The sequence below is a fragment of the Scyliorhinus torazame genome, chromosome 11 (genome assembly GCF_047496885.1).
Source record: "Scyliorhinus torazame isolate Kashiwa2021f chromosome 11, sScyTor2.1, whole genome shotgun sequence".
NCBI lineage: Eukaryota > Metazoa > Chordata > Chondrichthyes > Carcharhiniformes > Scyliorhinidae > Scyliorhinus > Scyliorhinus torazame.
The window spans coordinates 59,805,234-59,820,223 of record NC_092717.1 but is presented as its reverse complement, the minus strand read 5'-3'; the positions used below and the strand labels follow the sequence as shown (position 1 = coordinate 59,820,223).

At 47.5% G+C, this 14,990-nt stretch overlaps 1 protein-coding gene across 3 annotated transcripts in view; it reads right to left on the bottom strand.

The window, feature by feature from the left end:
- Window positions 1-14,990, bottom strand: part of golga4 (golgin A4) — a 297,304-nt gene that overhangs the window by 115,390 nt on the left and 166,924 nt on the right. For all 3 annotated transcript variants that reach the window (XM_072467359.1, XM_072467360.1, XM_072467361.1), the window contains exon 14: window positions 7,438-7,593. In XM_072467359.1, coding sequence (XP_072323460.1) covers window positions 7,438-7,593 — 156 coding nt within the window. The remainder of the gene's footprint in view (window positions 1-7,437; window positions 7,594-14,990) is intronic.

Genomic DNA, 14,990 nt, shown 5'->3' with positions numbered 1-14,990 from the left:
ACATCAAGACGCCACAGCGGGCGCTGGTCCCTCTCCTCTCCTAACTCCAGCTCCACCCAGTGCGGGGCGTGGTCTGAGATGGCTATGGCCGAATACTCCATTCCTTCCACTTTCGGGATTAGCGCCCTACTCAAAACAAAAAAATCTATCGGGAGTAGGCTCTATGTACATGGGAAAAGAATGAGAATTCCCTGGCCAGGGGCCTAGCAAACCTCCATGGATCCACTCCCCCCATCTGGTCCATAAACCCCCCCAAGCACCTTGGCCGCAGCCGGCCTCTTCCCAGTCTTGGATCTGGAGCGATCTAATGCTGGATCCATCACCGTGTTGAAATCCCCACCCATTATCAAGCTTCCTGCCTCCAGGTCCGGAATCCGACCCAGCATGCGCTTCATAAATCCGGCATCATCCCAGTTCGGGGCATATACGTTTACCAGTACCACCCACACCGCCTGCAACCTACCACTCACCATCACGTATCGACCTCCATTATCCACTACAATATTCTTGGCCTCAAACGACACCCGCTTCCCCACCAGTATTGCAACCCCTCTGTTCTTCGCATCCAGCCCCGAATGGAATACCTGTCCTACCCATCCCTTTCTCAACCTGACCTGATCTGCCACCTTCAAATGTGTCTCCTGAAGCATGACCACGTCTGCCTTCAGTCCCTTTAAGTGCGCGAGCACTCGGGCCCTCTTGACCGGCCCGTTCAGGCCCCTCACATTCCAAGTTATCAGCCGGATTGGGGGGCTTCTCACCCACCCCCCCTGCCGACTAGCCATCTCCTTTTCTAGGCCAGTCGCATGCCCGCGCCTCCCGCACCCTCCAGTCCCCCAGACGGCGGACCCCCGCCCCGACCACCTCTCCTATTTCCAGTTCCCCATTGGCCAATGCAACAGCAACCCTATACCCCCACCCTCCCCCCGCTAGATCCATATCTAGCTCTTTTGCTCCCCCATAACACTCCCGTAAGTCAGCTGACTCCTGCCGACCCCGGCCTCTCCCGCCTTCCCATCGACCCCCCCAGTGTGGGAATCCCCCCTCCCCTTCAGTCAGTGTGCGCTCCTCCGGCCCCCACCGCCGTCCTTCCCTAGCGTGGGAAAAAGCCCGCGCTGTCCTGAGCCGGCCCCGCCCCCTCTGGCACAGCTCCTTTTGTGGCCTTACCTCAATTCCCCCATCCCCGGGCCTCCCCTCCCTCCAACACCGGCGCCCACACACTCCCACAGCCTCCCTATCAAATCCCTTCACCCATCCCCATCCAGCACCCAACCAAGCGAACATTCCCTACACGTAGTTAAAACCATATATACAGCAGACATCCCCCCCCACAACCATAGACCCTCAATTTGAGTCCAACTTTTCAGTATGTATAAAGCTCCAAGCCTCCTCAGGCGTTTCGAAATAGTGGTGCCGATCTTGGAATGTGACCCAGAATCACTCTGGCTGCATCATACCGAACTTCACCCCCTTCTGATGCAGCACCGCCTTGGCCTGATTAAAGCCAGCTCTCTTCTTGGCCACCTCTGCATTCCAGTCCTGGTAGATTCGGATCTCCGTGTTCTCCCACCTGCTGCTCCGCTCTTTCTTGGCCCATCTCAAGACACACACTCTATCCATAAAGCGGTGAAACCTCACCACTACAGCCCTTGGCGGCTCATTGGCCTTGGTTCTCCTTGCCAGGACCCGATGAGCCCCATCTAGCTCCAGGGGGCTCGGGAAGGCTCCCGCGCCCATCAGCGAATTGAGCATCGTGCTCACATATGCCCCGGTATCGGGCCCCTCAACTCCTTCAGTGAGACCCAGAATCCGAAGATTCTTCCTCCTTGACCTATTCTCCAGGTCCTCAAATCTTTCCGCCCACCTCTTGTGCAGCGCCTCGTGTGCCTCCACCTTCACCGCCAGGCCCAAGATCTCATCCTCGTTCTCCGAGGCTTTTTGCCGCACCTCCCGGATCGCCGCCCCCTGGGCCCTCTGGGTCTCCACTAGCTTCTCAATTGCCGCCTTCATTGGCGCCAGCATTTCTGTCTTCAGCTCCTCAAAGCAGCGTTTAAGAAACTCCTGCTGCTCCTGTGACCATGCTGCTTGGTCTCCTCCCGCCGCCATCTTGCTTTTTCTCCCTCTCACTTTTCACAGCTCCAAGATCCCTTTTTTCACCGCTCCATTCCTGGTCCAATCCATTCACTGTCAGGGGGACCTTCCCACACTGGAAGCCGTCGAACAAGTGCCGTTGGGGCCCCTCTAGAGAGCCCTAAAGTCCGTTCCCGGCGGGAGCTGCCGAACGTGCGAACTATTCAGGCATGGCCGCAACCGGAAGTCCAATTATGCCATTTTTAAGCATACTCTCAATCTCTTTGTTAACCTGTGCCAATTTTAAAGGGTTAAGTCTATATGGATGTTGTTTCATTGGAACAGCATTTCCCACATCTACGTCATGTATAGTCATTTTAGTACTTCCCAATTTATCTCCACAAACTTGCCCATGTAATGTCAATAACTCTTTCAGGTCAGTTTGTTTTTCCTCTGGAAGGTAACTTAACAATTTAGCCCATTTTTTAAGAACACCTCATTTTCCAATTTAATATGAGGTATGTCAAATTCACAGTCATCTGGATTTGGTTCGTCACTTTGAGTTAGAATCATTAAAACCTCCTTTTTCTCTCCTTTCCTTTCAAAGTAGCTTTTAAGCATATTCACATGACACACTCGGTGAGTCTTCCTTCTATCTGGTGTTTTCACCACATAATTCACCTCACTTAATTTCATTTCAATCTGATAAGGTCCACAAAACATAGCTTTTAAAGGCTCACCTACCACTGGTAACAACACTAAAACTTTATCACCAGTGGCAAAACTACAAACTTTGGACATCTTGTCCGCTACCCGTTTCATCACATTTTGTGAAACTTTTAAATGCTGTCTAGCCAATTCACCTACTCTATTTAATCGTTCCCTAAAGTTTGACACGTAATCCAGTAATATAAGTTCTGATTTCTCACTCACCAATCTTTCCTTCATCAATTTAAGTGGTCCTCTTACCTCATGACCAAAAATTAGTTCAAAAGGACTGAATTTGGTTGACTCATTAGGTGTATACCTAACTGCAAACAGTACGAATGGAATTCCTTTATCCCAATCCTGTGGATAATCGTGACAATAAGCACTCAACATTGTCTTGAATGTCTGATGCCACCTTTCTAATGCTCCCTGCGATTCTGGATGGTACGCAATTGATTTAATTTGTTTTATTCCTAAGCTATCCATAACTTATTTGAATAACCTTGAGGTAAAATTTGATCCTTGATCTGATTGTATTTCTGTGGGTAGTCAAAAGATATTGATTCCCACTTTTCGTTTTAGGAAGCGGTCCTACGCAATCAATTAGGACCCTTGTAAAAGATTCTTCAAATGCTGGAATGGGTATTAAGGGCGCTGGTTTTATCACCGCTTGAGGGTTCCCTATCACTTGACATGTGTGATATGATTGACAAAATTTAACTACATCTTTATGTAGTCCTGGCCAATAAAAATGTTTTTGTATTTTAGCTTGAGTTTTCCTTATTCCCAAATGACCGCCAACTGGTACCTCATGTGCAACTCGCAACACCTCTTTTCTATACCCTACCGGCAATACTACTTGATCAACTTCTGCCCACTTTTCATCCGCCTGCATATGTAAAGGTCTCCATTTTCTCATCAAGACATCACTTTTATGGTAATAACACTCTGGTAGCCACTCAGATTCCTCTTCCGTGTATGCATTCTGATACATCCGTTGTATTTCAACAACTTGCTGTTGTAACTCCGCCAGTTTTCCTGAACTAAAAGTATCCGCCTCATCCTCCACCTGTTCTTTTCCAACCACCTGATCAAAAAGCGTTTCTGATAATTGCACTTCACCTTTATCTTCACTCTGATTTCTCCTCGTCTTAACCTGTGACTTTGCGACCTTGTTACTACACAATCCGGAATAATCCCAGAATATTCATCCTTCAACACTTCAGTTGTCTAATTTTCCACTGGCTTATCAACCACCGTAGGCATCACTCCCAGCTGCGATTCAGCTATATCATTACCCAAGATAAACTGTATTCCTGGACAAGATAGTTCCTCTATTACTCCTACTACCACTTCACCACTCTTCACTGGACTTTCCAATCTTACCTTATATAATGGAACACTACTCCTCTCACCCTGAATTCCACATATTACCACCTTTTCTGGCAACATTCTTCCCAAACTACATAATTCCTCATCTCTTACCATTAAAGATTGACCAGCTCCCGTATCTCTTAAAATTGTGACTTCTTTCCCTGCTCCTCTTGATGCACATGAGTAAACTTAACCCACACAAGTAAATTCTTTAAAGAGATCTGGCACCTTCTTATCAATCACCTCTTGATCAGGCTGTACAATCTTTTGCACCTCCTTCGCTTCACTTGGGCTTTCCTTTACCACTTTAATAAACCCCATGGTCTTATCCTATTTTACCATATCAGCCTTCCCTGCTTTTCTTCCGCCACCAACACTGTGGCCTAGTTTATTACAGTGAAAACATTAGAAACTTTTCATGTCTCTTCCACCCTCCTGGATTTTTTAGTCTGAGATACACTCCCCTTATTATCTCCCATCAGATCACCACTTCAGTATTTCTCATGTCCCCAGTTTCTATCCCTCACAGGCTGAAGCTTATGTCAGTAACCAAGCTTTGATTTATGAACTAATTCATAATCATCTGCCATTTCTGCTGCTAATCTTGCAGTTTTAACCCTCTGCTCTTCCACATGAGTTCTCACTACATCAAGAATTGAATTTTTAAACTCCTCCAAAAGTATAATTTCTCTGAGAGCTTCATATGTTTGGTCTATTTTCAAAGCCCTTATCCACCTATCAAACTTACTCTGTTTGAGCCTTTCAAACTCCATGTATGTTTGACCAAATTCTTTTCTTAAATTTCTAAACCTTTGTCTGTAGGCTTCAGGCACTCGTTCATATGCACCCAAGATTTTTTTTTCACCTCCTCATACGTCCCAGATACCTCCTCCGGTAGTGATGCAAACACTTCACTAGCCCTATCTACCAGTTTTGTTTGAATCAGTAACACCCACATGTCCTGTGGCCATTTCATTTGTTTAGCTACCTTCTCAAATGAAATGAAAAAGGCTTCCACCTCCTTCTCGTCAAACCTTGGCAATGCTTGCACATATTTAAATAGATCCCCACCAAGCCTTCGACTTTGACGCTCTCTCTCACTATTCTCATCACTATCATCCAACTGTACGTTTCCCTTTACGTGTGCCAGTTTTAACTGACTGTCATGTTTCATGGCCATTTTCTGAAGTTCAAACTCTCTCTCTTTATCTTTTTCCCTGATCTGTATCTCCCTTTCTCTTTCTTTTTGTTCTGCTCGGGCTATTCTTTCTTTTCTCCTTTCTGCTCTCTCCTTTTCTTTTTCCTCTCTCTCTCTTTCGTATTCAAGCTGATTTAATTCTTTCTCATGTTCCATTTGTTAAAGTTGTAACTGAATTTTTTGCCATTTCCAATGAGTCAAACTTTATCTCAGGCAACTTTAAATGCTCAGCCACCGCCATAATTACCTTATCATTTTACATTTTGTCAGGTAATGTTAACTGCAATGTTTTGCCAAATCTAACAGTCTGCATTAGTCTCTGTCCGTAAGGTACTGCGTGTGACCATCTCCACCCCAAAAAACTTCAGAGCCTCTGAAAGAGCCATTGTCCACAACACACACCCTACTTAAACTAAAATACCACAATATGCACACTCCTCACTGTCGTTAAGTTCACTAAGCCAATAAAATAGATAAGACTTTTATCCCCCTCGAGCCCGCAATTTGTTATGGGCCAGGTTTTAGAGAACCCCAAAGTGTATCATGGAGTTCACCTGACCCACATCTTTAATAGATTGTGGTATGAGGAGCACACGGCCCACTCTATAGGTGTGGTACAGCAGAAATGGAAAAGTATTTTTTAAAGCAAAACAATGTTTATTCTATGAACTCAAGTTAACCTTTTTAAAACATACAGTGTACATCTTAGCAGCCATCAATTCAAATACAACCCCCAACGAATACAAAACTAAGTAATCCTTAATAACTTCCCAAACAACACCCAGAAGACAAAAGAAACACCTTTTAACATGAGCACATAAGGTTTACATTCACTCCTGAAAACATTTATAATTCTGAATTCACCAAATGATCAAGAGATAGTCTTTTCATGGCAGAGAGATCAACAGTACACCTGCTTTGTCTGGCTTCAGCTCCAACACTGAAAACGAAACTAAAACACACCCTGCAGCAAACAGCCTAAAACAAAAGTAAAAAGCTGACAGACAGCCCAGCTCCACCCACACTCTGACATCACTGATAAACACCCATTTCTTAAAGGTACATTTCTTAAACACCCATTTCTTAAAGGCACTCTCACATGACACTTATTGGAGAGGATTCTCCCTTGTTCGGGGTCGGAGGAGGGCAGTACATCCGACACGTATGAACGGATCGTGGGAGAAGAGTTGAATTTGGTGGAAGGGGTAAAGGCTAAATGGGCGGACGAATTGGGGCCAATACTGGAGGAGGAGGTATGGAATGAGGGGCTACAGATGGTGAACGCCACAGCGTCATGTGCGAGACTGAGCCTGGTCCAGCTAAATGTGGGTGACTAAGGGGGGTTCTTGTTCCTTGGATTGAAGGGTCATTTTGGGTATTTGCATGGAGTGGTTTAATGCTAGTTGTTTGTATTATTTTGCAAATTTGTATAAAATGTAAAAACTTTAATAAAAACATTTTCAAAAACAAAGACTACCTGAATTGACAAAAATAACTGATAAACCTCCCTTCCTCCTTCTTCTCTAGCTCTTCAAAATTGCTATTCCTGAGACACTACTGGCTTAAATGTTTTGCTTTAACCCTTTCTCACACTTTCCTGAGCTGCCAAAAAAGTTTGTTCAACATCATTCGAGTTCAGTACATCAATGCTTCTGGGAAATAATAGAAAAAGAAGCAATTCAAGTTAAGAGGGAATTACAGAATGTTAGTTGTGAGTCTCCTGCTAACAAAACTGGTCAGTACTCCAACAATGCAACTGCAATCACTAGCAGACACAAGATTGTGGTCATGAGCACAGCAAAAGTGCAGAGAATATGTTTTAAGCTCTCTCTCTGCTTGCTGCTACTCCAAACAGGAGATCAGTTGGTGATGGTCAGTAGGAGAGTTCCTCTCATAAATGTCTCAACATTGCATTTACTAGTCACTTTACAAACTTGTTTGCATTACGAGTAACTGGTTCTTATAACCTAAAACCTCTTGTAATGAATTATAAAACCTCTCAGATATTGACAGGATTTGGAAGTGCATTCACTGATTGTGCTGCAGTTCAATTTTCTTTTAAGAATTACAATTGAATTCTGGCTTACCGTTTTGAAGGTTTCCAATTCCGCTTGCAATTCCTGGATTTGTTTTGCTGCTTGTCCCTGAACCGCCTGTCGCTGCAACTCCTGGTCTTCTAATGCGAGCACAGTTTGCTGCTCTCGCTCCTGCCGTTGTTCCTGGTGCTCAGCATGACACTTATCCTGTCAAAAATAGTTAACACCATATGAGCAAGTCGCTTCATATCAGCACATACCTTTTCAAAAATGTCCATCATATGTCAGCCATCATGCATAAGAATTGCTTTCTGTCGAAAGAGACTCTGAGAGTGAGTGATTGTTGCTTTGCTGAAGCAAAGCCAAAAAAACTGGTGAAATCTTTCCAGAATTGCCTCTGCTGATTTCCATTTGTCCGAGGGTTTCGGGACATTCATAAGGCAACGTGCTGAAAAGGGTGTGTGAAGAGCTTTAGGTGATAGAGAGCTGAATATATTTAAGTTTGTACAAAATATTCAATTCTCATCAGAAACATGTTAATCGATACTAGTTAGTGCTGCTGAGAATTGTAAGCAGCGATCAACACCAGTTGCAGTATGAACATTGTGCACGGACTGGATTACAGGTTGGCTAAAGGTGTCTGATTAACCTGATTTTGTGGTCAGTCAATTAAAACATACAGTCAAACTATGAACCGCCATTGAAATCAAAAAGATTTGTTCATGAGCATTCTATGCAATACCTTCCATCTTGTAATCCTGCACGGTTGGAATTCTGATTCAGAGGCTTAAGAGCAGGTTATAGCCTGGCAAAAACAGGCCTCTGCTTTGATTTGCTGGAGAGCCAAATTCAGTGCTTTAATAGAAATATGCGCAACCTAAATACAAGTCTGCTTCATTGAAGTCAGCAAGAAGATTTCACCCAAAAAGGTCCTGGCGATAGAAGAATTATATTCTAAGGGAGGGAACTGTAAACATTTATTGGCTGCAAAAAGAGTTTCTTGCTTTTGTTGATGGTGTATTATTTTCTATAGAAGCATGGTAACTAAGGTTGGGAAGCATGGCAAAAGAGTGGGTGACTGGAAGCAGTCAACCACAACTAGAAGAGCTAACCATAGAGTCCAGTGCAATCTGTGGTTCCAGAGTAGTGTAACCACATTCTGAGCGACATCACATGAAAAGATGTGATTGGTTGGTGAATATTTTGCTCATTTATCTTCAAAATTCACATAATCTTTTAGTCAATGTAAGGTTTTATTCATTTTTTAAAAAAAATAAACATTTTATTGAGGTATTTTTGGTATTGTAACAACTAAATAAACAATGTACATAAAACTACAAACATAGCGCAAAAGCCGTCTCCCTTCCTTACAGGTCCCACCTTTATTAACCCCCTACTCTAAGCTAAACTAACCCGCCCCCTGCTGACGATTAATTTTCCGCGAAGAAATCGACAAACGATTGCCACCTCCGGGCGAACCCTAACAGTGACCCTCTCAAGGCAAACTTGATTTTCTCCAAACAGAGAAAGCTAGTCATGTCCGATAGCCAGGTCTCCGACTTCGGGGGCTTTGAGTCCCTCCAAGCTAATAGCATCCGTCTCCGGGCTACCAGGGAAGCAAAGGCTAGAACATCTGCCTCTTTCTCCTCCTGAATTCCCGGGTCTTCCGACGCCCCGGAAATCGCCACCTCTGGGCTCAGTGCCACCCGTGCCACCCTTTTTAACGCAGTGGACATGACATCTCCAAACCCCTGCCAAAACCCCTAAGCTTCGGACATGTCCAGAACATGTGGACATGGTTCGCTGGTCCTCCAGCACATTTTGCACACCGGTCTTCCACCCTAAAGAATCTGCTCATCCGGGCCACTGTCATGTGAGCCCGATGAACGACCTGGAATTGTATCAGGCTGAGCCTGGCACATGTTGTGGACGCGCTGACTCTACTAAACGCGTCCACCCATAGACCATCCTCTATCTCTCCTCCCAGCTCCTCCTCCCATTTGCGCTTCAGCTCCTCGGTCTGCATCTCCTCTGACCCCATAAGTTCCTTGTAAATGTCAGAGACGCTCCCTTCTCCTACCCATCCTCTGGAAACTACCCTGTCCTGAATCCCCCTTAGCGGTAGGAGCGGGAAGGTTGATGCCTGTTTACGTAGGAAGTCCCGCACCTGCAGGTACCTGAATTTGTTTCCCCTCGCCAACCCAAACTCCTCCTCCAGCGCCCTCATACTCGAAAAGCTCCCCTCTATAAACATATCCCCCATCCTCTCAATCCCTGCTCTCCGCCATATCCGGAACCCCCCCATCCAAACTTCCCGGGGCAAGCGGTGATTATTACAGATTGGGGACCAGACCGATGCTCCCTCTGCGCCCACGTCTCCTCCATTGCCCCCAGACTCTCAGGGCCGCCACCACCACGGGGCTGGTGGAGGACCGTGCCGGCAGGAAAGGCAGAGGCGCAGTTACCAACGCCCCCAGACTGGTGCCCTTGCATGAAGCCGCCTCCATACACTTCCATGCCGACCTCTCCCCCCACCACCCACTTCCTGATCATGGCTATATTCGCCACACAGAAATAGTTACTAAACTTTGGCAGCGCCAGCCCGCCTTCTGCCCAACTCCCCTCAAGCATACCTTTCTTACTCGCGGGGTATTGCCCGCCCAAACAAAGCCAGTGGTCACTTCGTTGACCCATTTAAAAAAGGACCGCGGAATAAAGATGGGGTGACACTGAAATACAAACAGGAATCTCGGGAGGACTGTCATCTTCACCGTCTGCACCCTCACAGCCAGTGACAACGGAAGCGCGTCCCAGCTCCGAATATCGTCCTTCATTTGGTCTACTAGTCGGGCCAGATTTAATTTATGCAGCAGGTCCCATTCCCGAGTCACTTGAATGCCTAGGTACTGAAAGCTTCCCCCTACTAATCTAAACGGCAGCTCCCCCGATCGCCTCTCCTGTCCCCTCGCCTGGACCGCAAACATTTCACTTTTCCCCATATTTAGCTTACACCCCAAAAACCAGCCAAATTCCCCTAGAATCCTCATGATTTCCTCCATCCCCCCCCCCCCCCCCCCCCACGAGCAGCCCCTTCTAGCCCCTTGAGGCTCTCAGAGCAATTGCCAACGGCTCTATAGCTAGCGCGAACAACAGTGGGGAGAGGGCGCATCCCTGTCTCGTTCCCCGGTACAGTCTAAAATAGTCCGATGTTGCCCTATTCGTCTGTAGGCTTGCCACAGGAGCCTGATACAGCAACCTGACCCAGTCAATAAAGCCCCGCCGAAATCCGAACCGTCCCAGTACCTCACACAGATAATCCCATTCGAACCGATCAAAAGCCTTTTCTGCATCCATTGCGATCATTACCTCCATCTCCCTACCTTCCGTGGGCCTCATGATCACGTTTAACAACCTTCTTACATTGGCCACCAATTGCCTACCCTTAACAAACTCCGTCTGGTCCTCCCCAATAACGTCCGGAACACAATCCTCAATCCTGGAGGACAAAATTTTGGCCAGCAATTTAGCATCCACATTCAACAGGGATATCGGCCTGTAGGACCCACACAGCTCCGGGTTCTTGTCCCGCTTCAGAAACAGCGAAATCGTGGCCTGTGACATCGTCGGGGGCAGCACCCCTCTTTCCCTTGCCTCATTGAACATCCTCATCAACAGTGGCCCCAATATCCCAAAGAACTTTTTATAAAACTCCACTGGGTACCCGTCCGGCCACGGGGCTTTACCTGACTGCCTGGCCTTCAGACCCTCCACTATCTCTTCCAACCCGATCGGGGCACCCAACCCTTCTACCAGCTGCCCGTCCACCTTTGGGAAATTCAGCCCCTCCAAGAAGTGCCTCATCCCCTCTGGCCCCTTAGGGGGTTCCGACCTGTACAACCTACTGTAGAAGTCCGTAAACGCCTTATTCACCCCTGCTGAATCTCCAACCAGGTTCCCATCTCCGTCGTTTACTTCCCCTATCTCCCTGGCTGCGTTCCTCTTTCTAAGCTGCTGTGCAAGCATTCTGCTGGCCTTCTCTCCATGCTCATAGAATGCCCCCCTCGCCTTTCTCAGCTGCTCCACCGTCCTCCCTGTGGTTAACAAGCCGATCTCTGCCTGTAGCCTCCGCCGTTCCCTTAAAAGCCCTGCCTCTGGGATCTCCACGTACGTCGTATCGATCTGTAGTATCTCCTTTACCAGTCGGTCCGTCTCTGCCCTGTCCACCTTCTCCCTATGGGCCTGGATCGAGATCAGCTCCCCTCTGACCACCACCTTCAGTGCTTCCCACACCACCGCTGCTGAAATTTCCCCCGTGTCGTTGACCTGCAGGTAGTTCTGAATACATTTCCTCAGCCGCTCGCACACCCCTTCGTCAGCCAAAAGGCCCACATCTAACCTCCATTGCAGTTGCTGGTTCCTGTCTTTACTAACCTGCAGGTCAACCCAGTGCAAAGCATGGTCTGAGATTGTGATCGCCGACTACCCCGTGTCCACCACCCCTGCCAGCAAGGCCCTGCTCAAAATAAAGAAATCAATCCAGGAGTACACTTTATGCACGTGTGAGGAGAAGAACTTCACCCTCGGCTGCCCAAATATCCATGGATCTACCCCCCCCCCCCCAATCTGCTCCATGAACCCTCTTAGTTCCTTTGCCATTGCTGGCACCCTGTCCGTTTTCGAGCTTGACCGGCCCAAGCCAGGGTCAATAACTGTATTGAAGTCCCGTCCCATGACCAACCTGTGCGACTCCAGGTCCAGTATATTGTCCAGCATCCTCTTTATAAACTCCACCTCATCCCAATTTGGCACACACTTTTACTAACACCACCTGCACCCCCTCCAGTTTCCCACTGACCATAATGTACCAACCTCCCATATCCAAAATGATTCTACCCGTCTCAAACACAACCCGCTTATTGATCAGGATCGTGACCCCTCTAGCCTTTGAGTCTAGTCCCGAGTGAAATACCTGACTGACTCAGCCTTTCCTCAATCTAATCTGATCAGTTACTCTAAGGTGCATCTCCTGCAACATTACCACGTCCGCCTTCAGTCCCCTAAGATGCGCGAACCCTTTTGACCGGCCCATTTAACCCTCGAACATTCCAGGTGATCAACCTAGTTCGTCGATCAGCCATCCCCTTTTTTGGGCCCGCCTCCAGCCCATGCTCCGCGCCTCCACCGGTCCGCTCCCAGGCAGCCTCTGCCCCCAACCTCCTCTCTGTCCCTTTTAGCCCAAGTCCCTCCCTCGTCAGCAGAACATTGACCACCCCATCCCCACCTAGTAACAACACTCTGTAACCCAACCTCTTTAATAAAGCGAACATATGCACACCCCCCACTGCGCTTCCATGAGCTAGCCCGCCCAGCTAACTTGGTGGCCCCCATCCCTGGCGCCGGATAGTCTCCCACCTGTTGTACCCTCCCCCCCCCCCCGCTCATACAAACATACTCCAACATCAAACAATCCGCACGCAATTGCCCGACAGAAAAACACCAAGATCTAAACAAGCACACCTCCATCCCCCAACAGTGCAAATGAAAACCTTAACTCACTCAGCTCTACTGCTGGTCCCAAAGCAATGCAAAAGGCATTACAAACAGCTTCCACAAAATGAAAAAAGAGAAACTTTAAAAAAAAATTTTTTTTTTTAAAAGAACAGAAAAAAACCAACAAAAAAAACCAAGAACATTGCAGCAAAGTTCAAAAGTGCTCAGTCCACCACCAGTCCTTTCCTTTTCTCGAAGTCCAGCGCGTCCTCAGGCGACTCAAAATAAAAGTGCTGTTCCTCATGCGTGACCCAGAGGCGGGCCGGATACAACAGTCTGAACTTCACCTTTTTCTTAAAAAGGATCAACCTACTCTGGTTGAAGCCTGCTCTTCTCCTGGCCACTTCCACACTCAGGTCTTGGTAAACCCGCAGGATACGTTTGTCCCACTTACAGCTCAGTGTCTGCTTGGCCCACTGTAGAATGCGCTCCTTATCCAAGTACCTGTGGAATCTCACCACCATTGCCCTCGGGGGGGGGTCTCCCATTTGCAGCTTCCTCGCAAGTGCTCTGTGAGCCCTGTCCACCTCCAAGGACCGGGAGAATGCCCCATCCCCCAGCAGCTTCTCAAATATGTCTGCGATGTATGCCCCAGCGTCCGCTCCTTCGGACCCCTCCGGGAGCCCAACGATTCTCAAGTTCTGCCGGCGGGACCTATTCTCTCGGTCCTCCACTTTCTCCAGGAGCTTCTTCTGCTGGTCTCTCCGTCTCCAACTGCACCTCAGTTTGATGTTCCTCCTGCTCAGCCAGCGCCTTCTCTACTTTCTGGATCGCCCGATCTTGGGCGTCTAATCTAAGCTCCAGCCGCTCAATTAACTCTTTTATCGGGTCCAAGCAGTCCCGTTTCTGCTTAGCAAAGCCTTCCTGAATAATTTGCATCAGCTGCTCCGTTGACCGCTGGGTCGACAAACCAGATGTCCAGTCCTCCGCCATGCTGTCTCCTGCTGCAGCTTCAGCCCAAGCCTTCTCTGTCTATCTGTTTCTGCCTTTACAAGCACTCTAGTCCTTCTCTCCATGCACTGATATGGGAATTCAGGACACAACTGCCTCTGTCATCAGTTTTACAATTCAAGTCCGGTAGAAAATCAGGGGAAAAGGTTCAAAAGTCCGACCAGAGCGGGAGCCACCAAATGTGCGACTTACTCCTTCATAGCCGCCACCAGAAGTCGTAAGGTTTTATTAATTGTAGTACGATTTCCCAGCGGGAGGAAAGGTTATTGGGAGCAGTGTTTGATCACATAATAAAGAGGACAGGTTGGGTGATGCGCTGTGACTGCAGTGTAGTAACCTAGCAAGGCCTAGATTTAGGCCCGATTAAAATTGGCTATTTTGAATTAAGGAATTCGCCCGATTAAATTAGATATCGTAAATTAAAGAATTGGGCATTTTAAAATCATACTGCAGTCAAACCTCAGGCTGTTGGAATTCAGGCTTGACCAAAGTCAAATACCCAACCATCAGACAAGCGGCCAGAAAACGTCTGGGCCTATCCCATCAATTACCCATCAAAGATTATCACACTCTACTGAGACCCAGCAGGAGATCATCACACCCCATTGAAATGCACCGGCATATTGTTAGAAGCCCAGATCAGGCCAGACTTTCTGTCATCTAGAGTTCCTGCCATTACCTTACATGGCAACAGGTCACATGTAAGCAACACCATGGAGATGGACACCTCGGGGCGGGACCTGGTGTCCTGTCAGGCAGACATCAAGAAACCCACTGGGTATTGGGACTCCCTCTCAAGACGTCATTGGCCAGAGAAGTTTCTGGAAAGGCGGGGAGGGAGGGGTACACATCTCAGACACACCAGCAGCAAAGACTCAGCGTGCCAGATGACCTTGACCAGACCAGAAGGAAGGAAGGAAACAAGGAAGTGACCGCCAGCGAGAACCACCTTTTTGAAGACGGGCCAGAGGAATTCCTGCGATCAGATCCACAGACTACCAAGCCATCTTTGCGGGTAGTATACTTGAATCTGGGGTATCCTCTTGTTTTATGTGGGTAATTGAAGCGTTAATAGTATTAATATTAATAAACTTATTGAATCT